At 41.5% G+C, this 26,136-nt stretch overlaps 1 protein-coding gene across 1 annotated transcript in view; it reads right to left on the reverse strand.

Annotated features, from left to right (window-relative positions):
• atrn (attractin) overlaps positions 1 to 26,136 on the reverse strand; it is a 112,174-nt gene that overhangs the window by 7,237 nt on the left and 78,801 nt on the right. Inside the window, exon 27 of the mRNA XM_070841789.1 lies at positions 8,253 to 8,360. Within this exon, the coding sequence (XP_070697890.1) occupies positions 8,253 to 8,360 (108 nt within the window). The remainder of the gene's footprint in view (positions 1 to 8,252; positions 8,361 to 26,136) is intronic.

Raw genomic sequence — 26,136 nt, forward strand, 5'->3', positions numbered from 1 at the left:
ACAAACAAAAGGAAGAGAAGTTTGACCTTAAAGGCTTTAAAGGCTGTGCAGCGGACGACTCCCTCAATCCCAAGACCCTTAACTCACACAAGAAAAAAACTTCCTTTAAATGCTTTCCATTAACTTTGTCTTTTCTCTCTTTTGTTTGTTTCCTGTATTGCTTTGTTGTGCAGCCGTCGCGTAGCATCGACGTAATTAAAACACATTTTAAAAGGCATGGAATTATATATTCAAAAGAAAAAATGTAATAATAATAATAATAATTACCATAAACAAACAAGATCACTGCCGACAAGACTGGCAGCTTTAAACAAGCAGCCATTACACTGATGTATTTATCCTGCAGAAAGACAACTAGAATCACTAGTTCTTCCCAGTAAAGACTCAAGGGTCTACAGATAGAGGAGGTTGTTTTCTACACCAATGTGAAGCCCATCGAAGCATTGTTGTTCAGTTAATAGCTGACTTAACAATAAAATCACTGCTGCCATTTTAAAAAGCCAGCTGAAAATTGGCAAAGTATCCCTTTAATCAGCTAGAAGAGGAGAGCGACTTATCAATTCAACTTATCAATGCACCCACCCAAAAACCTGCAGGCTAAGAGGATTCATTATGTCATGTTTTTGATAAAGAAGACAATGAGGTCAACAGTGTCGTCTAACACAGTAGAAGAAGATTACATGAAACACGAGCGTGCACATCGTCGAGCGTCTTGTACATCACACGTACATGTTTCCTTTGGGGACACAATTTGAGTCTGAGTCACTAATGTAAAATAACACACCCAGAGGCCATTACAGGAAGCAAGTAGTACATTAAATGTCTGTAGCTACAAACGTATGTCCATGCAATGACACTGGCAACTATATCTAAAACAACAAGTTATCTATTACCACCTGTTGTGCTTTAGAGGCTACCACACATCGTCATGCACCATTAAAGGGAAAGTTTGGAAATAAGTGGATATCCAATTAGTGTGGTTGGTAAATGTAGTTAATTGAAAAAATGTATAAATTAATTTTGACAGAGTGATTGAAGTTCTCTAATATGTTGTTCTTCCCCGTCGTCCTCATTTGACGTAGTTGGTGACCTGGAAGAACTACGTCCAGTATTGTCATGTTTGTCTTGCACACCGTTAGTGTTTCTATTGAGCCACGGGTGTTTTTCTGATGTAGTTGTCGTCTTGTCTGGTTTCATGACGTGATTTGGAGCCAGCTAATAGCTTGTAATAGTGTGTGAGTACAGTTTCTGTGCATTTTTGCTGCCATTTTCTGCAGCTTACAGTGTCGTACACTGAATTATTGTTCAGCGCCGACTGTTACACTGACTGCAATTCACAAGTTGTAGTACATGTAGGCGCTGCCTCACAGCTCTACAAACAGGAGAAGTTAACTTTCTCAGCCAAGTTATTTATTGCTTCAATTGACAACATTCACCATTAGCACTCATTGGACATCCACATAAAACGGGGAAATTTTCACTATAAGGGCCACAAACTCCTTTACTTTAAATTTTAATTGCTGGATATGTCAAGACAGTGATGTGGGAGGAAAAATAACAGAGAGAAGGAATACTCTAATTAGAAAAGTTAAGTGTTTTTTATTCTTTCTTAATTTGGTCAACTTTGGAAAACTAAAATAACAGTAAAGTCAAACTTCTATTAATTTGGGCAGACCTTATGGGACCTCATCAAAAAAGCTTCTATCCTGCTCTGGAAGCACTTTAGAGAAGCTTCTTTAAAAACTCACGAGAGAGGTGGAAGGGAGCCACATAAAAGCATCCTAATTAAACACCAACTGAGAGCGGATTGCAATTTTGTTTTCCATCTGATTGCAGCTAATGCCAATATTGTCCCTCAGCGCAATAAAACATTAATATGACTTATAGCTGAATGTGATAAATGAGTGATGACTCAATAATTAGATAAGACAACTGCGCGCTGACTATTAGGATCATTTCTTTCCATTTTCGAAATCATGGTGCTAGAACATCATTATGTGCAGCTTACATGGATTGCAGAGTAATGGGGACAAAAATTCCAACAGAACATTAGGTGGTGCAATATCACACTTGGCTAATTTTGCTCCTCAATCCCTTGGTGCAAGAAAAGATGAAACAATTATTTTGGCCTTGCCAGAAGCAATCCAGCAAGGCTTGGTTTGCTCCAGTCCACAAGTCTGTTTTTGCCTCGGGCAAAATGTATTTCTCATCCAGTGTGTTTACAATTGGAAAAACGAGGGCTGCCCGTGATAACCTGAACACACCTGTACTCTATGTGTAAAAAATGAATTAAAAGAAGAAGAAGAAGACTGGCAGCTTTTAATTTTACAGCTTAGGGCTGTCGAAAGACTTGGCTGCCAAGTCCAATTTCCACTGCAGCAGCTGCAAGCTGCTCTCAGGTTCTCGCTCATTAATGTGCTTCTTTCTTATTTTCTAACACCAGAATATTCAAACTGGGGAGGGAACAGGCACTGGAGAATAATTTTAGAATTGGATGAGAGTTGCTGTCAGACCAATGTGTGATGTGACAGTGGGATCATTTTGATTTCAAGAGTCCTTGTTTAGAAATCGATTACAGCGAGCGTTCATCAGTACGACTGTTGTATCCAATGTACACAACCTCAATTTCAACCTGAGGGTACAAGCCAGGTGCTTCACTCTGCATTTGTGACAAAAACAAAACATGATTTATCTCCTTCAACACACATGTCCACTTCATTTTGTCCTTACTGGAAATTATGAGGGAAAAACAAAAACAGTGAAAAATTCAATTATGCATCCTTTTAAACTCTTTGTACATTTGATTTTTTTTCTTGTTTGTTTGTTTGGTTTTTTTGCCTAAGATGTTCCCCAAAGGTAGTGTCTTTTCCAGCGGTCTTCTTCAGAAGCTGCGTGTTAATAACATTCCCCAGCAGATGCCTTTGTTTTATAGTATTGAAGCCCTCCCCTCACCTCCCCCCAGCCCAACCTCCCCCACCAGCACCACCCCGGAGAGTTATCTAGACTGGCCAGGCAGAGCGGCAAAAGGTTTTGTTAAATTAACTCCAGTAATTAGCCCAGCACGTAGGATTGCTGCTGAGCCCACACACACACACACACACGCTGATATGGGCACACACTGCGGCTGCATGCTGCTCTGCTTTCATCCGTTGCATTCATCTCTACTTTAGCAGCAGCTGGGGATGAGTTTACCCCCGGCCCCGCCACCGACCACAGCGAGTCAAACTCCCTGTTGCTATGACTCACCAGGTACAGCCACTTCCACTGAGCCAACTTTGATGAGTTTTTATTCAGTTGGTTTCTGTTCATCACAGAAATGTTTTGTCAGCCTGTAACACGAATGCCACATTGCAATGTATTAAAACTAAACACTGCAGAATAATCAAGATAAATTTAAGTGAATTTTATCTTACTGGTTCTCTGTCTGAAACTCGACGAGACAGACCGACATGAAGCGGATCAGAGTGCCGCTCTTCTGTGACCTGGAGCTGAACCACTTTAAGCAGTATAACGCTCTACAAACTAATGAAAATCAACTCAAGAATAGCCACCTCTAACATTTTGTAATGATTTCCAGCAGTAACACTAACCAGTGGAGCTGAGGCAGCGGATTCTGTAAAAACACAGTTTTGTAGTTAGCACTTCCCCCTCGTCCTCTCACCTGACTTCTGTTTGTACTGTTGGTTGAAGTGAATATTAATAAAGAAAATCTAGTCACCAGTGGCAACCTGCAACTTCTTTTCAGGCATGCCGCTCTCGATAACTCCACATTACGTGCCACGTTTTCCTAAAACAGTTTGGGACTTTCCTCTCTCCGGCCAGAGACACATTATAGAAAGCACTATTGTTGATATGAAACATGTTATAGATAACAGACACGGGCAATTTACCTCGAGACGTGAATAAAACCTTGATGTAGAGGAATTGTGCCATTTGTTGGAGAAAAGCCAAACCAGTGTCTTCTTATCACAACATCATATGGAAAATGTCCCCACATGCCTCCTCTCACACATGTTCTTCTCAACAGACCAGCGAGTTGGTCTTTTCAGTTCAAAATCTACGAAGCACAAGTCTTCACCACACACTTATCTCTGAGAAATGATCATAATTGAGCGTTCCTCTGGTGTTTTGACCCACAGCCGTGCTTCTTCCTCCCTCAAATACAGGCAATCATGGAATTTAAGGTTATCACACTTGAACAATTGGTATAAAAAAAATCAGCCAAATGGCGATAATTTAGAGCAATATACAATGAGTGGAGGTGAAGATAAGGGTGTCCCACGATCACATTAGATAAACCACTACGGTTTCTTTGCAACCCCCCTTTTTTTTTTTTTTTTTACATATCATGTCCTGATTTTCTCGTCCCACTGTATCGATAAGTAAAAGCAGAGCAGGAGGTGTCACAAAGGTAATCATCTGCCCGTGATGCCGGGACCGCAAGCTCCATTTGGCAGAAGCAGAGTGAATATATCTCATCTGCGGAGCAAGTTTGGACTTCCCACGGAGGCTATAAACAACTTTAATGATCTTCAGACTACTGTGCGGCGCCTGGCCACCCCGTATATTCCGATCGCAGTTCTTAATACACTACTGTAGCATCCTGATAAAACAGCATGGAAACAAGGGGAAGAACCTGCTCCGAGACGCTCATTCTGAGTCGGGAGGAGATAGGATAGTGTGCGCTCACCGTTTGAGCTGGTGAAGGCAGAGAAAGCTGAGGAGGAAGATCTAAATTGGATCTCTGCTCCTGGGCTGCTCCTGCCCTGATGGAGAGGAGGAGAGCAAGCCAGGAAGAATGGAAGAAAAGAGGAGCAGAAGAAAAGGTAGAGCTGAGACGGAGGAGGGGGTGGTGGGCGCCTTATTTCCACAGCAAGCTGCATCTTTTCTTTCTACACAGCAGAACAACATGTGGATACACGCCAACACCCACACAAACATGCAGACTGGCACAAAAACACACAACCGCACATTCATACACACACAGAAGCAGCAGATAAGGCAAAGAGAGAATCCCAGACAGCCGATAGGATCAGTAAAGAGCTGGTAAATTAAAAGAGAACACTGAAATAAAGTAAGGATGTCAGACAGGAGACGAGGGAGAGGAGAATAAAAGCAGAGGAAAGATACAGATAGAAGTAAAAACAGAAGACGAAAGAAAAAAGAAAGGATGAACTGCAAAAAGAAGAGAAGGAAACTGAATCTAAGAGAAGGGAAAAACCAGAACACTAGAATAAAATTTGAAAAGAGAAAAAGGATAAGATTGTAAAATAGTAAAAATTTGAAGAACAGAGATGAACAAGAGATGAAAAGAACAGAAGCAGAAAAGAGAAAAGACAGCTGAGTAATTGAATAAAAACAAGGGTTAGAAAAGGAGAGGAGAAATGAGAGAGAGGAGAAAAGAAAAGGATAAAAAGGAAAGAAGAAAAAAGGATTATAGCAGAGGAAGAAGAGAAATCTGAGACAAAGAGAAGGGAAAAACAGGACATGTAGAAAAAAGATAGAGAGAAGGGATGAAAGATCAGGGTAAAAAACAGGAGAGAAGAGAGGAGAAGATAAGAGAAGAGTTGATAAGAAAAGGACAAAAAGATGAAAATCGCAAAGAACACAGGAGGAAAAGAGCAGAGCTAAAAAAAAAGAGAAAAAACACAAGAACAAGGGAAGAAGAATTAAAAAGAAGAGAAAAAAGAAGAAGACAGCAGAAGAGAAAAGGAGAAAACATTAACAAAAGGGACAAAGTGGAGAAAAAGAAGGAAGCGAAGAAGAGAAGGGCTGAGGACAAAAGCAGTGAAGAGGTGGGACGGTTTCTGTTCGAGCAGGGATTTGATTAGCTGCTGATCTTCCCGAGGGGCCCTGAAGCCTCTGCTGGGAGTAACCTTGTGCTCGGGAGCTGAGCCTCTTGAGATGCATGGCCCCTGTCAGAGGCGAGGGGGCCCCCGAGCCACCCTGCTGAAACAGCCCTATAATTCTGCACTACATCTGCATTCAGAGGTCATTCATCACAAAGTGCACAGTCACAGGTACACCTGCCTGCAGCTCCGTGCACTCCCAATACTCAACTGCAATTTCTATAACTCTGCACATCTCCCACTTTTAAATGATCTCTACTGCTGCCTCCATGCTCAACATCTGCATTTCAATCTGCTCTAACCTATTTCAACTCTGCTGGTGCGTCAAACTCTTCTCTATTATCAAATCTTCTCCATCTCCAGCTCAGCCTGGCCCTTCGTTTTAACCTTCCCTTCTACTTCTTCTTCAATAGGCGCAGACTTCCTTTATTGGCGCTCCTTTATGCTTAACCTCACAACAACACCGCTACACATCTTAAGAGCTTGAACTCTATTAAAATCCACTCAATCAAAAATTCTCTCATGAGCTTGGTGAGAGTGGCATCGGTATCAGTATCTCTGATGCAAAGGGTCAGTCTGTTGAAACCACACACAAACATAACCGCCCACTTAACATGAGAAGTCTGCAGGTCACTTTAATATCATTTTACTTGCCTCCACACTCTGATACAGTGGAGGAGAAAGAAAGTTTTGTAGTGCTCACAGCACTGAAACATTAACTAATCAGCAGACGATCAGCAGCTACTTCCTACCTGTGGTGGAAATGTAGTGACTAACCTCCTTAATCCCCTTATTTGAGCCCGTTTCTATCCTAATCAGCACAGTTGTTTCTAAGAACTTGCAGGCTGCACTTAACTCAATTGATTCTTCTGGCTGTGAGTCCAAATTTGGTTGTTAGGGGACAGCATTTCTTTTTTTTATTTTCCTCTTTACGTGGAAGTGTGTCTTGTTCACTCCACTGTATGATTCTGATTGGTTTCATTTCTTCATCAGTGGATTCATAAACCTGTGGCTGTGTGTCTGCGTTCTCTTTCTGCCAACATCATCTAATACATTCATGGAAGACAAAGTGGAGATTTTCTCCTCGGGATTTTGTATCAGACAGAGTGACTTGGACATTGCTTCAGGAAATATTTTTTCAATGCATGGCTGGATGTCATTACTGGTGAAAAACATGTGGGTTGGTATGGAAAATCTTTTCCCCCCAAAGTAAAAAACACAAGGAAACTAATATCTCAAACCAAACAACAAATCCAACAACTAAAAGTAATGAATGGAAAACATTTCAAATGGGTTTCTTGCTTTTCAGATTCGGTTTCTAACTTTGCATTACTTAAGTTACACAAAAGTTGTTGTTAACTTATCTTACACGTTTGATTTAACGAATACTATGTGGTTCAAATATTCTGTGTAGCTTAATATTTACTTTTCGTTTTCGCAGCTAAACTAAAACACCTAGAACCTAAGCAGACTGGGCTTGTGTCTGGTCTTTGGTGGTTAATTATAATTCCCACTTGGTGTCAAGCTTCAGCACAAGTCATGTGACTCAAACGTTCACTTTACCAACACTGGAGTCCCAACAACAGCGTCACAGTTTGCTCTAAATTTAGAGAACACTAGTTTAAGACTTAATGGCTTTGCTCCAAATGGACAGAACTTGCTACCTTCAATTTCTTCCATCAGTATATTAAAAAACCCCACAGATGGTCCGATGCCCCAAAACAAGGCTATTCTGTAAGATGAAGAATGACTTTAAAAGTGTCCCCTCATGTGCTTCATTCTCATGCCAGCAAACATTTCCTGCCAGTAGATGTTAATTAATTTTTTTTCCAAATGAAGAATATCTCCATGTTGAAACAAAACTCTTATCTCATTTAATTTACAATGCCTTGCTCTCATCTGCATGTGTTTAACTCCAGGGTTAAATGAATTCATTCTCATTAGAATTCACAGCCTACCCACAATAACTGGCTATAACTGGTATAATGCTCTGCGTTACTCATCAGCAGCCCACTTTCATCATCATCATCCGGCCTTCACACTGTCCCGGAAAATGTACACTGTATTGACCCTCATTAGTTGGACTAGACCTGCACAGCACTTCAAACTCTTCTTCCTAAGTGAGCTCAACTTATCCTCCTTGGCTTGTTGAAAACTAATGAAATCCTCTTAAAGAGTTCAGACTCAAAAGTGACGTAAAACAGATGGTGTGAGGATCATATATCACTACAGCGTTCCTGTAACCAAGAACTACCGTTGACGGGCACAAGACTGAGCTCTCACTCGAGGGACGATGAGCAGTGACCCCGATGATGGATGGAGTTTCCCTGTTTGCCATCCTGTCAGCCCAGACACTGGGGAGATCTCTGGGGTTTGGCGCAGTAAGAGAAAGGTTGTACTAACCTTGACGTTTCCTCCTATCAGGTCAGGTGGCTCCTCGTCCGTCTCCAAGGCGACGTTGATGGTGGCGAAAGGCCGGCTGGCCATCTGCTGCATCTCCCTCAGAAGTTGCTGAGGAAAAGGGAGGAAGAAGAGGAGGAGTGCGAAGGTCAGTGACAGGTAAACACAGACTGTCGATTGTCTATTCTCCAATCACCTGCCCAGCATGATGCCAGTGTGTTTCAATTCTTTACTGAACAAAATGTAGTAAAACAATTTTTAGTTGTTTAAACTACAGCTTGGTCACAAACACCTGAAAATCAAGAAGGCAAGTGTGGAAGAGGAATTCTGATCTTTTACTTAAAAAGAGCAGCATCACAGTGTAAATACACCGGGGGCAACACAAACAAGCTGCAAACATTGACATATTATCATCAATTCATAAAGTTGTAAAAAGGACCATGTTATTTACACATTCAACAGACACAGAGCAAAATTAGCATTCATTCTGTATTGTGTTTCATATCTTCACTCCTCCTTTATTCACTCCACACTTGAGCAGCTAAATGCTTCACTAAGTTCAGAAGTTGGTGACTAACTGTGGCACTATGGAGTGAGTTTATCAGAGCTTTACTGCCAAATACAGCTGAGGCTGGAAGTGCTGTTGATGAGGTCAGTGAGACTAAACAATGAACGAGTAACTAAAAACAATAAAGTTGGAGGTCATAAATCAATGAGGTGAAATACGCTAGAACACTCCTTTACTATGAACAATGACTTTTACATTACACAGTCATTTAATCAATTGTTAATATGAATAAATTAGTGCAGCGTTGAGTATAGTAAAACTACTATTTACCCAACATGGTCCTTATAATGCATTATAAATCAGCAATTTACAATTTGTACCTTTGGGTTTCCGCAGTGTAAAAAATCTCATTCAATTCACAACCTGGGAACCCAAGACATCTCTAATAATAGCGCAAGACTAATTGTCACACATTAGTACTAATGCACTAGTAAATTATTTATTTAATGTGAAACAAGGCTAGAATAACAATGTACAAACGATTTGTCATGTTAATTATTAGAAAGTGTTGCCCAGCATTTTATTACTGTAGCTGATAGAGGTGGAGCTAATTTCAAAATGTATCATTAACTATTGGTCAACTTGAAAAACATGTTTTATGAGCACACATAGGGAATATTTAATGGTGGTGCAGAAGTATAAACGACAATATAGTGGAGAAAGAGAAGTAAAGTACAAGTGCCCTTTAAACTGTACCTGAGTAAATGTACTTTAATGTAACTTTCCACCACCGCAAGGTGTAGGCACAGTCTCATTTTGTTCTGATTTATAAGATGGACCTTGGCCAGAGAAAGAGGAGGAGGAGAGGGAGGAGGAGGAGGGAGGTCATTATGAGGGAAGGAGGGGGAAAGGGAGAACAGGGATAGAAGAGAAGCTGAAAAAAAAGAGAGCAAGGGGATGGGAAGAATCAGACGTGAAGGGGAAGGAAGATGAGGATGGTAATAGTGTGAAAAGATGTAGTGTCAGGGGGAGGGGGAGGGAGAGGGAGAGGAGGGGGGGTGAGGAAAGACAGAGACTACAGTAAACAAGGCGGTACACCTGTGTCGCACACTGGCAAAGCAGCCAAAGTGCTGTGAATGGAGAAACAAATGGCATCAACTGTCAAGACACCAAGACCTGAATACCAGCAGCAAAACAAAAACATCTGCAACCGGAGCCAAGCAGGAAAAACACTGACAGAAATAAGACACAGAATCACAAGGGAGGGATAAAAGAAGAGTCAAACACACTGGAAAAAAATGTCTAATTGATCGCTTGTTTGAACTACCTAGTCTCCCAGAGCTTCAGCTCCTAACATCACTGATGTGTCTAGATGTATGTACACACATAGTCATCAAAAAGATGTTTGACACAATCCACTGGCCTCTGTCTCATTATAGTGAGTCGCTGGCAGCATATAGGTGCAAGTAAAGGGCAGCACTGCGATTCAACTTGAAAGGACACACAGCAGCAATCATATTTGGTATTCTGCATCAATGTGTGTTCATGTGAGGGTTAAAGCTTTGCCGGGTGGTCGACGGCCTCCCGGTCGACTACTCAGCTTGCAATTAAGCTTTTTTACCCCCTGTAGGGCTGTCAGTTGTGGTTATTGACATGTTAGCACTTTCCCTCTGAATGTGATACCTTATAATCAGATACTTACCAAGAGTTACAAAAATAGCTTGAGGGAATGCCTCATCGTCTCTCTACAGTAAAGGCTGACAAGGGCAAAAAGAAAACTCTAAATTTAATGTCCCGGTTCCTCTTTGTGGAACGAGTCAACTCATTAAATGCCTGCATGAGTCTGTGGATGTGTGCCTGCACCCCCAGCCTCCCAATACGCCTCTCTGTTGTAGCAGCTGGACGAGGAGGAGCACAACCTTCATTCTCCCCAAGTCACTACTTTTAAATTAATTGTTTAACATTTTAGGGAATATGCTTATTCACCCTCTTGCTGAGGAATAGATGTGATGGATATCACTCTTACGTCCATTTAATATGAAGCTAAAGCCAGTAGACGGTCAGCCTACCAGCACCTCCAAAGCTCACTGTCTACCATATAACCCCCTCCCCACCAAGTTCCCCAAGGTGGAAGAAAATCCCAACTTGTTTTTTTTTACATTTAGTGAGTTTTATGGGTTCTAGTAAAATTTTTACCTTTGAAATTGGGAAACTCGTAACCTGTCTCAATCAGTCTTTATGCCAAGCTAAGCTAACTGTCTCTGGCCTTAAGCCTCATATTGAACAGATATGGATTTTCTTATCCAACTTTCAGCAATTAGGCATGTTTTCCTTGAGCCTTTTTAAGTCATGGTCATCACACACAACCTCTTCTAGTAATTAGGATGGGAATTTGTCATTTCTGAAATTTTAATGCCAAAGGAAAAATCATAGCCTGAAAATAGGCTCAGATGAATCTGCAAGCTTGTGTTTTATTTGCTCTGGCAATGTTCAGGTTCCTGTCGGGCCACAACCATTTATCTAATACTGGGCTGGTTGGAGCCAATGACTGTACTGTAAAGATGAGTTTGCCGTACTTCCAACAGGATTTGAGCTACGTTCATGTTTTGTTGAACATGATGATGCAGGGTGACCATTGCTCCACAAAATGATCTTGAAATCAAAAAGTGCAAAGTATTAACAAAGGTTTCCGCACACTTAGACCCAGAGTGCAGAAACCTTTTTTCTAAGCTAATAACACATAGACAGTATTCAATAAAGCCAATAATGAAACAGAATCAGAATATCGCTTATTGTGGAGGAGATACAGTATAACAGAGGCTTATAAAAAGCTCTCACAACAAACAGAAAGAAACAAACTAAATCAGCCATGACAAGCAAAACTACAAGCAGAAACTATAAATAGAAACAGTGTGATGCCAAGTCTAACTGTACACTCGTTGCTGCCACCACAGCAGTCGACATGCAGAAACAAATGAAATACAAACGAGCAGCTCATTGTGCTGAGAGTCGATTTGTCATGATTAGACATCCTGCTGTGTGACGCATCTCAGAGCCAAAATATGTAGCCTTTGTGAGTGTGGTGACTGCTGGGCACGTAGCTACACTGCACACCGAGTACTGTACCATCTTTCACTGGAGTTTGGTTCCCCTGAATGAAATGTTAACCTTTTCACACCAACTCCTGTTAAGTATTAATACAGTTGGTGATGTTCTGGCCAACCAACCACAGCAAAGACTCGACATTGCAAAGAATAAGGTTTCACTCTGAAGCAACATAATGAACTCAAACTTAAACAAGTTCTGTGTTCTGGCAAAACCAACTTCATTCATACTGATGCAACAGGCCGAGTCAGGCAGCAACATCACAATCTGGATGGTGGTGGCTAACGCCATGCAGAAGAGCTGAGAATCTGCATGCAGACGACATCCTTTTTCATAGGCGGAGCTCCTTGAAAAGCAGAAAGCAACAGAATTGATTTAATGGATAAAAGACAGATGGAGGAGCACCTGAATGTTCCAGTAAACAAACTTTACAGATTCAGTCCACCTCCCTCAGCCTCTCTGCACACACCCTGCTCTCTTGTCTAACATACAGGTAACCTTTGCTAAACACTGGTCTGAACTCAAAAGCTCTTTTTGTCACAATTCAAAATTTCTACTGTACAACTTGAAACTCCAATCCATAATCGACAGTTTATGCCACTGACCAATGAGCTGATCAAATGGTGTAATTTCTGTATGAATGAATGTGAGTGAAATGTCACTATGAGGCCATGGAGCAACGTTTCGTACTGAACTTCAATAAGAATTCTGCAAGTTTCATCCACCTGGACTGAAAACAGCTGTTAAGGCATTGACTTTGTCTTATGCTTTATTCTAATGGCCAATAAAAATAAGTCACTTCTTTAACTATTAGACTATTAATAATTAATTATAATATCATACTGATAATCTTTTAGTCACACTCCTATTGTTAGTGCTATAGTCACTGTTAGTACGTTGGTTGCTGTTTGTGTTGTCTCTCTCCCTCTCTCTCTCTCTCTCTGTCCAACCTCCACCCAACGTGGACCCCTACAGAAGCCGCCCACATTGAGCCTGGGTCTGTTCGAGGTTTCTTCCCGTTAAAGGGGAGTTCTTCCTCCACTGTTGCTCAATATAACATCTGATTCTGCTCATGTGGGAATTCTTGAATCCTTAATTTTGAATTCCTGAATCGTTGGGTCTCTCTCTAATTAAAGAGTTTGGTCTAGACCTGCTCTTTATGGAAAGCGTCTTGAGATAACGCTGTTGTGAATCGGCGCTATATAAATAAAGATTGATTGATATATATAAGTCTCCATGACTCAATTTTATTTGTAAAAAAAAAAATGTGCAAACAGCATTTTTACCCTGTCTAAAAGGTAAAATGTTGAAGTAAATGCCATACATTTGCAATGCATAAGATACCATTGAGCATTTCAGTAGTCCAGTAAGGCCTGGCCCCCATTGCTATTGGATATGATAACAGCCATATCACTACAATAGAGTCCAATGGGGCAACAAGCATGAGCAGCAAGATGATCAAAGCCACAGTAAACAAACATGTTGCTATCTCCTCAGAATTGAACAGAAGTTGGTGATTATAGTGTTAAAATTTAGAGAGAGAATGTCAGAGAATAAGAAAAAAATAACCACAGGTGTGATATGGTTTTGGTACAAGTATTGGTGACTTCCTGGCCTTTTGGTCCAAGGTTTCAAACCATTTACTTTCAATATTCAGCCCTTCTCTCTAACGTCTGGACTGCCACCATCAGGTTAAGGAGGCGTGAGAATTCCGAGCACAATCGTCTATGATGGAGTCCTACAGAAGGTACCATTTGCACAAATCTCATTATGCCGTGCTGCGAGTAGGCAGCTGCTGTACAGCAAACAGTCAGAGCTCCGAAGATAACCAGAAGCCAGAGGAGTTAAAGTGCAAGTCGCCTACTTCTTAAATTGGCTCTTAGTTTTCTGCAGGGTAGTAAGGGTGTGTGTATGTGTGTGTGAGTGTGACTGCAGAGCAATGTGTGCATACATAAACCTAATTATGAGACGTGTGCATAGAGGTGGACACACATGTGCAGGCAGGCAGGCAGGTAGTTTGGAGATATGTGCAAATGAGCAATCATGCATGTGTGTATATTTTCACAAATGCAAATGGGTTCTCTCAAACGAGTCGAATTACTTAAGGACAAAAGGGCACACGAGCAGATGTGCCTGAGGGTAAAGTTAGAATGTCTGAATTAAATGCACATATGTGGAGACAGGATTTCATAAACAATCACATGACAAGCCCTGGCATGAGCCTGAACACAACAAACATTTCATTTAAATAATTAATCAATCATCTGAAAACTCACCAACAATTGATTGGATCGAGCAAAAATGCAATACAGTCCTTGGTTTGGTGATTTGTGGCTTTTCTCCCATTGAATATGATTGGATTATAGACAGAAATAACAAGTGAGGGGGGTCATCTTGGACTGGGAAGTTGTAATCCCCAGAATTTAACATTTTACAATTTAACAATTAATCGTTTACTAAAAATACACAATGAGCACAACAATCACAGTAAAGATTGTTATCACCTAATAAAGGCGCCATCCTGAACATGTCAGAAAACAGTGGCTTATTGACACATCCAGCAGACACACAGCAACATTAGCATTCATTTGGCTCAATGTTCTGACTTCTTTAATTTTAGATTAATGTAAATACAATATTCACTCTCCACTGAGCATTCCTTTGGTCTCAAAAGGGAGAAATCAGGCTCTTTAGGTGCTAAATGCTCCAGTAAGTCAGTCATTTTGCTAGTCTGATGTTTTGTGCTGAGCAAGTAGGTTATAGTGGACAAACAGTGAAGCTGTGTAAAACCAAAACAATGAGCTGAAAGATGCTAAAACACCCTGTAGACATTAAAGGAAAGTCAGCCGATATTTCTCTGTAGGTTTGTCACTATGAGTGACACCTTTTGAGACGTGACTCAGTGTTAAATATCTAAATACTGACTGTGCATGCTTTAAAAATAATTCATAGACTGATTAATAATAATTAGTTGCAGCTTCAGAACAAATTTGTGGATTCAGAAATGCTACATTCACTCTCTCACATACACTCTCACAGAACCTGTCTGAGGGAATTGTGTTTGAGCACTCTGCTCAAAGTGAGCAGCGGTGTGCCAAAGAGATTGAGTGCGTCAGCAGACCGCGCAGAGGGGAGGGAGGGAGGGAGGGAGGGAGGAAAAAAGCAGGATGCAGAAGAGAAACAGAAGAGAAGGAAAATGAGACTCAAGAGAAGAATGGGGAGACGAGAGGGACGAGCGATGGCGAACGCAACGAAGAAGGAAAAAAAGCTGGGCGAGCGAAGAGAAAGAAATGGGAGCATAAAGAAAGACAAAGGCGTTCAAAGAGTTCGCCCCTGGGAAGAGGGGATGGAGTGCCAGATCGCCTGGGTGTGGAGAGCAAACACACACCCAAATAAACACACACATCCAAGTGCAGTTAGTCGTGCACGTGGATGGACACACACTCAAGCAGTACATCTCGGCGCACTACATCAAGCCCTTTATTTATTGATGCGTCTGTTTAAAAATGCTGTCGGAGGGAGAGCTCTCAATCATCTTTCAGCATCACTGAAGGAAAACTGCGGAGTGAGAGGCATGGGGGGGGAGAGAGGGGGGAGGAAATCTTTGTCTGTGAAGCGACGTTAGCTGCTTTTCTCTCGCTTCATCTTTCCATCTCTCTGGCGGTGAGGTGGGGTGCAGAGGACGCATGCTGTGAATACTGACAAGGGAGAAGGCTTTGATCTCCTTCCCTCTCGCTCTCCCCATCTTTTTGTCTCCCCTCCTCTCTTTTCTACGTCCATCACTTCCCAACTCTCCCCCTTTTTCACCACCGGCCTCCTGCTGTCCATGCCTTGCACCCTTTTGTCCATCTCGCCCCCGCCTCCCCCTCTAAATGTGTGCATCCCGTGCATATAGCATACTCTCAGTGACTGAAGTCCACGATGCTGATCAATACTCCATCAAAGAGGAGCGGACAATCAAAAAAGAAAGGGAGAAATGAAATAATGAAAAGTGAAGACACTTCAGAAAGCTTGTGATGAGATGAAATGAAAAGATGAAGTGATAGAGGTTAGAAACAATGAGGACCCTAAAATAAAGCAGCTGCTGAGAAGATTTACTGAAAGTACATTTAGCCAATCAACACAGAGAGCACTCGCACCGTCTCCGCTTAAAGCCGCTCACTTCAACTCTCCCTCTGAAGTTTAATATCCAAATGGATCATTTGGACAGACCGTGAAGCCTAAAAATGTGAATCTTTCCTCTTTATTGAGCGAACTGTACAGATTGTGTGAGGATGGGAGCTCCTGAAACACAGAATATTATGAGTACAAATAGAGAGAACTTGCCATCCAAAAGCCAGCAGTCACTGGACCAAAGCCCGGCATGAGTAGCCAAGTAAAACCTTCATGTCAAGAGATTTATTTTTAAGAAAACAGTAGTCAGCAACCTTATGAATTAATTTTTCTGGTGTGCGGTTGTTCAGAAAGTTTTGGCAGGCTGTCAGTCTCCTCTGATATTCTAGTCACTAACAGCTATATACCACCTGGCCCCGCTCCAATTAGGCTCTCTTCTGTCTGCTGGTCAGATCTAATATGTACACAACCTAATCAATGCAGCACACTACGCTGTTTGCATAATCATTGCTTGTTTTTTTTGTCAGGTTACACGACCCTAACTGTGTGTTTTTAACATTGTCCACCATGCTTTATTTAGTGCTCTGAGCCATAACTGACACCACGCGTTAGCTTGACAGCTCAGATAGTGAGATACAGTCCAAGGTTCTAGAAAAAGCATGTAAGTGGACCTTGAGTCGGGATACTTTTGCCCATTACTAAAAAGTAGTTTGAATCAACTTCATCCATTGCACAGTAAATCATTAGAATCCTTCATTTCATGTAAGCTTTACACCGTAAAAGCTGGTTAGTTTCTCCAGCGTGTAACTTTTAGAATCACTCCAACAGCAACCAAAGAATACAGCATTCCCCACTGCATGTAGCTGCTATCACTGGTTGTGTTCCTGACAAACAGGTTAAAGGGCAACACACACTGGCTCGTGTTGCATCACCAGCTTCATTCCACATCATCTGACGCCTGTAGCACACACCGGACACACTGTGCAGACAGAGGAGACAGTCGATGCACAGACGCTGGGTTTTACCTTTAAGAGAAGAGGATGCAATAAAGACGTGTGTGTGTGTGTGTGTGTGTGTGTCGGCTGCCCTTTTAAGATGCTAATTCTTCAGCACAGTAGCAACAAGTGCTGTACTGAAATGCAGAGGTTAAGCAGGGCGCTTCAGTGTGAGACCAGCTCTGAAATTTTCATATAACAAGAAAAGAAAACAGGAAAACAGGAAGTACAACTTGAAACAATATTTTGCATTATAATGTCTTTGTTTTTGTGATTTTTAGAGTGTGAATGTACAACAGTGAGCTTAAGTTAGACACATGAGAGTTGTTTGAATTGACAGACAAGTGAACTGAGGTGGAGGTTAAAACAAGACGGGAGGAGATAAGACGGCCGTGGAAGGATGAAATAAATATAAGTAAAGAAAGTGAAGACAGCCTGAGACAAGATGAAACAGAATCGGAAATACAGGAGCGGGGGTTTGACAGAGGTGCTTGGCTTATGATAAGCCCTGAACCAGCGTCATGATGGATGGGTGGGGTGTGGAGGGTTGGGTGTTACTAGGCCAAAGGGGGGGGGTCACCCACAGTGCATTGGGGTTGGAACTGTAAGCTTGCTCGCATATTCTGAGTAATAAAACGCTGGCACTGATCCAAACTCTAATTATACACACCATCTCTGTGGAATTAAGATTAGCAAGGTTTAGAAGTGTCTTGGGAGTTCTGAGAGACAAAAAAAAGCCACGTGTTCACACACACCGTAAGCTCTCACACGCGTACACGCGTACACACACACACACACACACACACACACACAATTTAAAATGACACCAGTGCAAATACTGCATTGAATCAAAATGTGGGAAGCAGCTAGAATTCAATCCGACCAACCCACACACACACTCATAGACCAGCATTCATTCACTGGCACCCAAATGCTGAAAAAAACACAAACGTTTATTTGTTCCCAAACACAGAGACTGCATCCAAAAGGCGCTGTATAAACACATGCATGTATTATTGGCACTCCTTCACTCGAATGCGCATGCTCGTGTTAGCAGTCTCGTACTTGCACGCTTGTTATTTTTCTTTTAAAAACTAACATTTACTGTGGAGTTGGCACAGAGAGCTAAGGCAGGAGTATAAAGCTTGTCTTCTACCACTGTTGCAGAGGAAGCCGGCTGCCAGTGCTGCAGTGACTACCATTTCTTTTTCATCACATTTTGATGAATCCGCATCCTGTCAGGTCCGAGGAGACTCTTGTTAGCTCCACTATGCGGAGGATACCATTACCAAGGCCTTCCCTTTATGGAGGATGCCCGTTTTCCCGAAGATTCTCAGCTTCCTGTGTATATGACCTTCAGGGCTGCCTGCTGCTCTTCTTTCAACTCTCTCTCTCCCTCTCTTTCTCTCGTCATCTTAACTCCCCTCTCCTCACCTCTCACTTCAGGATTGATCACTTCAGAAGTAGGTCTTTTGTTCTGTGTGGTGGTGCAGCGAACGCTGACCTCAGGAGAGAAGAGGAGATGGAAGGCAGCTCTCACAGAATCTTAAGGCATCGCTCTGGTTAATCTAGGGGGACCGACAGCGCTTTAAAGAACACAGTTGACGTTGCTGCCTCCGCACACAGGAAACACATTTTTCCTTTATGTCTGCTTGTCTTAGTTCATTTGTATCATAATCTGAAGCGAAGACGACGTCATTTACTTCCTTTTTGGCAAAGTTATCATATGCAACTCTGACTGGAGGAGCTGACAACTCGCCGCTAAAAAATAAATTGCTAATACAATATTTTATTGACGTAAGTCTTTGAAAAGTGTTATTTCAAAACATAGATTTTGTGCATCATTAAAACTTTCGGTGCGGAGTTTATAGGTCATATGGTTGGCATTTCATTAGCACTGGTTTCAAGGGAGAGTTTTACTATTCGATCAGCTAAATGCTACTGTGCAGAGATATTCATTATTTTTGCTATCAAAGGATAGTTTAAGCATTTCATTCGGCTAAATGCTGTCTTGGAGAACTGCAGAGAATTAGCACAGTATTGGCTTTATAATGGACAGCTTTTAGAGTCATGAGCAAATGAAAAAGAGGATTTAATAAAATATTTCTGTAAATGAGGGAAAATGTAATAAAGCCTGATCCTATGATAATATATTTCCTGATAATGTAATACATCATTACATTTTAGGGTCTACGAGTTTTCTAATGAGCATAATATGTCTGGACATGTTATTATATTAGCTGGTGATTCACCATATTAGCATGTTTTACGACTACAGCTTTGACCCATTTAAAAAAAAGGACAATACTGTGTTATTTCAATGTCATCATGCCACCAAGAAACACTGGGCCACATGGCAGCAAGCTGCAGAGAGAACATAGTGCGGAGTTTCTCAAACAAGAGGCTGCTGATGGCGGCTGTGAAGTCTGCCGCATGGGGGACTGGCAGCGTGCGAGCTGACAGAACAGAATGGGTAAGTGTGAGGAACGGTGGCATGCGGCTGGGCGGGCCGAGCAGACACTGTGCCGGCTGGGGTCACCTTGACCAATCCATATCCCATCTCCAGCAGGGAGGAAGACCACAGCAGCAGAGGGGAGAGAGAACCGGTTTCCTCCCACTTAATAGCATTTTGCGGAGGGTAAGATAAGGTGAGGTCTCTCCCTCTCCGATCTCACACAGCTGGATTGGTGGGAGAGATGTGCCGACAACCCCGACAGGTGAGACAGACAGCACATCCGTCTAAAAAGAGTCCGTCAAAATGCTGCAGAGCAAATGAGCTTTCACGTTGTAAAAAAAGAGGAGGTCTGGCTTTTTGCTTCAAGTGGACTTAAGCAGGTATTTTTTATTTATTTATTCATTTTTAAACCAAAAAGCTAGGAAGTAAGCCTCTCTTATCTATTTTTCTTTTTCTTTTTTTTGTGACAAAAGACAAAAGCACAATGCTCAGAGTAGAATAAGCTATTAAATGAGTGTAAATTCATAACCTGCATATTTCTTTATGTTTCAGGGGCACCAAAGTCTCCCTGGAATTCATTTCTTTGTGCTGTCAATCTCTCAGAAAAGTTTTATTTACATGTGCTTATTATTCAGAGAGAGGAGGAGATAACAGGGGAGACTATTTCTGCATGGCTTTCATTTTTAACCCATAAGTGACAGTTAAAACGTAGTTAATAAAACGCTGGGGATGTCTCTCACACAGTGGTGTGTAACATAGTTCTTTATATTTCCCAGCTCAGTACACTGTGCCACTGAGCCATAACGCCGACCATCGCCTCAACAGAGCACCTTCAAGGGTACAATCATTCTTACTGTGTGTGGGCATGGCTGAATCCATTTTCAAGGGTACACAATGGTAACACTGATCCACCTCTACCTTCAAACATTACCAAATTTCTCTCACATTCACATTTTAGCCACGTAGCTTATGCTGGACTCCACACTGGACCACATGAGCAGAAAATCTTCAAACTTCTGCCACAGAGAGAGTTCAAGTGGGTACGTTCACACGGGCAACAAGTGTTGTTAATATCTGCATTTGTTAAGAGCAAATCATTCCTTACTGCACATAGCAAGCATTTAGGGACTGTACTTGAGTAGCTAAATTACTAAAATCTGATTAGTTATGACCTAGAAACAGCTGTCAAAAGATTTTGCTTTATAAATTTGTCACCATCTAATTTAACAAGACAGAACCTCTTGGATTTGGATAAAGTCCAATATGATATTCCTCTCTCATGACCAGAGGAATCCACATGAACACAGGATTAATATTACCAATGGACCAAAACACCAACCTACACTGGCATGTCCACTTTTTAAATCACAGACCAGGCAGATTCTGATACCAATTATACACAGAACTGCCTTAAACCATGTTATCGACCAAGGCAATGAGATTATAGTGTTGAAGCAGATAACTGTCTGAGGGATGTGATAGACAGGCTCGGTGCAAAGTTCTTTTAAACTCTAACCATCCTCTAGGCTGTGAATTCCTCCTGCTCACCTGTGGTACCCGTTCCTGTCTGCTGAAAAATCGATATCATCAGAGTACTTAACCAGAGTTTTCAGTAAATATGTATAAGTTTGATGGATTATAAAGTTCTGGTCCTTTTTTTGTTGCTCAATTTGTACACTTCTATTTTTTACTTGGTGTCTGGGCTGATGATAAAAACGGAGCGGATTATTAAATATTACTGGATGTCCCCAGGCTGCATTAGTCCTAAGCAAATGAGGCTAAAGATAAGGTTTAGCTGGATCAAACTCTGCTCTGCTTGCTGTTGTGCTGCAGTCTAATCATGTCTCCAGATTGTTAGCAACAGGAAAATGCTTTTTGGTGACAACTTGGCACCATTCAAATATTATTTCAAAATGGTTACCACTACTGCTTAACCTGATGTCACATGAGCGAAAAAGGAAATGTTGCCTAAATTATATATTTACAGTTTGGTATATATTACATATGAGTTAAATCTGATATGAACAATCTGTGTAGGCTTTAAAGATCCTTTTGCTGAGGATGCCATTAGCAAAAACACCTGGAGAAGCCTGACATTTACATTGTGTTCATTGATTTCAGCTCAGCCTTTAATACCACGACCCTATTAAGCTGTACACTCATGGACATGACCAGCAGCCCCTGCATATGACAGTGGAGCTGGAGCTTCCTGTGGGTAAGATGACAGTTAAGGTGAACAACCTTTTATCCTGTCCTTTAACCTTCAGCAGGTGTCCCACAGGGCTGTGTCCCATCAGCCTGGCTCATCTCCTTACATTTTGAAGGGTCAAATCCAATAACAGACCACAGCCCAGACAGCTACAAAACCCCCTACTGAATGTATCCAAAACCCAGGAACTAATTTCTGATTCCAGGGAACTCTTATACAAGTGTATATTTTGGGTAAACACACAGCAATCACACCCTTATTTCAATTTTCGGCTCATACAATATTTGAGCAACACTGAAATGTAATATTGATTTGGACCTCATCACTAAAAAAAAAAGCAGAGACTGTTCTGTCTCAGACAACTCAAGGAATTCAAAGTGAAGTGCAGAGTCCTCCCACAGATTCATACAGCCATCAATGAAAGAATCCTCACTTTATGTATAAGAATCTGGTATGACAGCACTGAAACACCCAGAAAACTGTAGCACACTGTCAGATCAGCTCTCTCCCATCACTTCAGTCATAGTACAAAACACACACACACACACACACACAATCAAAAGAGCAGGTTGAATTATATCTGACCCATCTCACCATCTGTTTCAGCTTCTGGGGTCAACCTATAAACAGCTTTTCTCTGCCCACCAAATGTAGCAACACAGTGATGAATATTTATTGTGTGATATCTCTGCTATAATAGATAACTCAGATTTTTCACTGCCTTTATTTTTGAAGTTCCTACAGTTTCTCTCACAAGAAATCTGGTGAGGCTGACTTCTGGGTTTATGGCTACAAAACTGCCGAATATCCTCTTCTTGGATCTTAGAAGTCTTCTCCCTGTAAAATCATATTTTACATACTTGCAATTAGGCTGCTTGGCTATCTTGGTCATTTTTTGTTCAATGTGACTACAGAGTGGTGGCATTTCAAGTTTAGGTCCTCTGTATTAAATGCATCCAGGCATTCTCTCTCTTGATTGTGCTGTATAACACTCCTGGCAAGCAGAAGTGGAGAGGCACAGAGCCACAGTGTATTCCCATGATTGTAAAATTGTAATGTATTACGGAGCATCATCGAGAAGTGCTTCATAAGGGGGTAACAGCTGCAAAGTAGAGGAGGAAAGATTGTTTTTTCCTTTCTTTCCTGCTCATGTGTGAACTGCATTCACTTCCAGCCATCTGCTTCTGGGACTACAGTGTATGGGGCGGGAGCAGAAACGCTGGTGAGAAGATCCTCCTTAACGCTATAGATGATTCTGGAGTCTGATTTGATGAGGAGCTCTACATGCTCACAGATATCTTCATTGTACTCTAGCACTCTACTTGTTCAGAGGATGCCAGTGCCAATCTCTCCCACTCTACCGCACTTTCACACTGGACCATCTGCTATGGACCTTGTTGCATACAAGACAGTGTCTATGAAGCAAGGGGAGGGTCAAAGAGAGTGCAAGTGAAGTTGGTGAATGTTTAATGGTAGTTTGAGAGTGCAGGCTTGTGTGACTGTGTGTTTATGAGAATAAGTTGTTGCGAGTGCTTCTGAGAACGGCTGTGTGACTGCCTCAGTGCTTGTCCATTGATTCTAAATACTCTCTCTTTTCTATTTGCAAGAACGGAAAAGCAAAAATGGATTAAGAATCATTAAAACTACACTTCCGTTCCATGGATCTTTGATTTCAGTTAGTTGATTAATTTTTCTTTGTTTTAAATTTTAATCATTACTGTCGCTTATCGTCTTCTACGTGTTTGGTAACTTATGTGTTAACCATGTGTTGCTAACATTTTGGTCAGTGCACTCCAATAAAACAGATTCTAAATCTCACTGAAGGACTTTATTTAAAGTTTCAAAATAAAGGTTATGATATAAAAGGCTTGAGTGCATGTATTAGTGTGTGCTTGTAAAGAGGAGGTGCAGTAAGTGTGAACATCTTTATATACATTTAGTACAAAGCTGCAGTTGGGATTGCTGAAGGCTGCAGACAGTCAGCGCTGGCAAGGGTCAGCGGTCACATAGTCCTCTCTCATCAATGGAGGTGGGCATGGATGGGGGCGGACAGGAGAGGAGAGGACGGCACAAGATGAGGAAGCTCAGTGGCACAGCCGCCCACCCAAAAACTGGGGGTCAGCAGTTTGCTGTGGCTGAGGGCACGAACAGAAGGACGCAGCCGTGGAACCTTTTAACAACTTTATGGCCAGTTCTGATTCATTCTCATCCTCTCCATCAGATGGAAAGGAAAGGTCCTAAAGGATGTTTTAATGTTTTAATTTAGCTGCTAGTGAACAAGTCCATTCACCTGTGCATCAGCCAAGTACTGTAGGTGTAAAACACAAAATATGCTGGCAGTATTGGAAGGAATTCAAAGTGTGACTTACACAAACCTGTATGACCTGTAAAATAATTAAATAGTCTTTTATCCAAGGTTTACACAAGAAAACAGACAATGAAATGCTCCACTTTGAAGGCATCCCTCCACCTTTCCACATGACAAACTAGTTTATCCAGTAAGATTGATGAGGACTTGCTTTATTATTTTTGCCAAGCTGCAAAACATCTGCATAAGTTATACAAATTCTGTTTTGGTTTAATGAAAACTTGGCATACACATAATGTGGGGATACAAAAATGCAATATGACACAGAGAAATCATGTTTTACGAGTCATTTATATACTACTCTAGAAGCGCTTTAGAGAAATATCCTAGATAGACGATTCGAGCATTGTAATACTTTATGAGCTTAATTCCAGTGGAGCTAACTGAGTATTCATCTACAGTGAGGTTTTGTAGGTATTTTTTTGATATAATCAAATGCACACATGCATAAATGTATTAAGGCATAATTACCTAAAGCCCCTGGGCCACATGTAACTGTACTGGGCTACAAAAGCCATCATTTGCTACAAAAGAGTCCTTTCTCAGGCAGAAGAACAAAATTCTCGAGACCTGGGGTGCGATAAGATCTGTGAATGTACATACATTATTTTCATGCTTCCTTGTTTATCATGAGCTGTTTACAATCAAGATGACAACACTACATTTGGTGCGTCTTCAGAGGTGAAGTCACAGGTTAATGCACTTCAATAAAGGCAGTGAAAAGTCTTATTTCAGAGAGCGAAATGGTTTCACAGCAGCCTGTCTTGTTAAGGCTTCAGATCTTTCTTCTGATCTGCTCCCATTCTTTAGAAACTTTTATAGGTAGACTATATATTTCTCCTCACAGAATCATCAAAGGGAGAAGTGAAATGGTGGCAGTTCATTCCCAGCAGGAGAATATGTGTGTTAAGAAAGAGGACTTTCAAGGGAGCCGTACCTCTACACATCACTTCATTAACGTCCTGACACTCATGCTATAGAACATTTGATAAGGGAAAAAAATAACTTCAGTTTACACATCACAGACCATTGAGCAGCTTTCCACTCATTTTATGACGGGTAAGCAGGTATTTTTAACAGAGGCCTGAACATTGGCATTCATATTTATAGCTGAGGGAAGGTAGTGGTGAGGTGTCAGTAAGAGGAGGGGGCAAGGAGGGCAGCTTAATGGGGTAATAAATATATGAGGGTATCTGGAGACATTTATGCCGCTTCCTCTCCCTCCTTCCTCCCGGCGGTTTGCCTCTGGCGTAGTGTAAAGAATCTAGCAGCGGCAACGATCAGGGACATTATGACATTTTGCATTTCTGTCAATACCTCAGGGTGCAATATGTGTCTAATATATGTCAAGTTATGGGAGATTTATATCTGTGGTTGGTGCGACGATGGATGTCAGGTAAATACACATTCTGTCATCATGAGGACATTTTTGTGGCGGTACAGTAAGGAAGGAGGGACATCATTGGGACATAACAATATGAGACACCAGTGAAGAAAGAGGAAAAAAGGAACACTGTGAAAACTGACAATGAACATCAAAGACTTACTGTATCCTGCACCTCAAAGTCGTTCATTCAAAGGGCAGCACGATTTGAATCAATACACATGACTCAACTGTTACGTGGCCAAGAACTGAAAATTCATGCTTTCAAAACTCACGTTCTGGCCTGAAATCTCATCTGGTGCTACAAATACTTTCTGTCCCAAGGCAAAGAAACTGAATGTTAAAGCGGTTCCATTATTACAGTATTTTGCATCATGATATATTAGCCTGCCACTGGATGCTTCTGCTGCATCTCTGCTCTAATTAGCTAGCTGGCTCATCTCTATTCAAGAAAAATGTGCTTTTATCATTTGTGTCTATTGCGGGCCTCCTTTAGCTGTGCCTGAAACCTGTCCCTGTTGCTGTAATTGTTGGTTGCTGATAAGACAAAGCTGTACTCCACCTTTTATGATTAAGTCTCTCTTTAAAGTTTAAGTAAACACAGAAGTCATACTAACACTACATATAAAAGTCAGAATTCTTCCCGCTCAGAGCAGCAGCCACCTAAAAGCTTCTGTACTCAAACGTTCTCACAGGAATGATCAACCAGCACTGATGGAAGGTTGTTCAAGTTGCAGTGGGACTCCTACT

This window comes from Pempheris klunzingeri, chromosome 13 (assembly GCF_042242105.1).
Source record: "Pempheris klunzingeri isolate RE-2024b chromosome 13, fPemKlu1.hap1, whole genome shotgun sequence".
NCBI lineage: Eukaryota > Metazoa > Chordata > Actinopteri > Acropomatiformes > Pempheridae > Pempheris > Pempheris klunzingeri.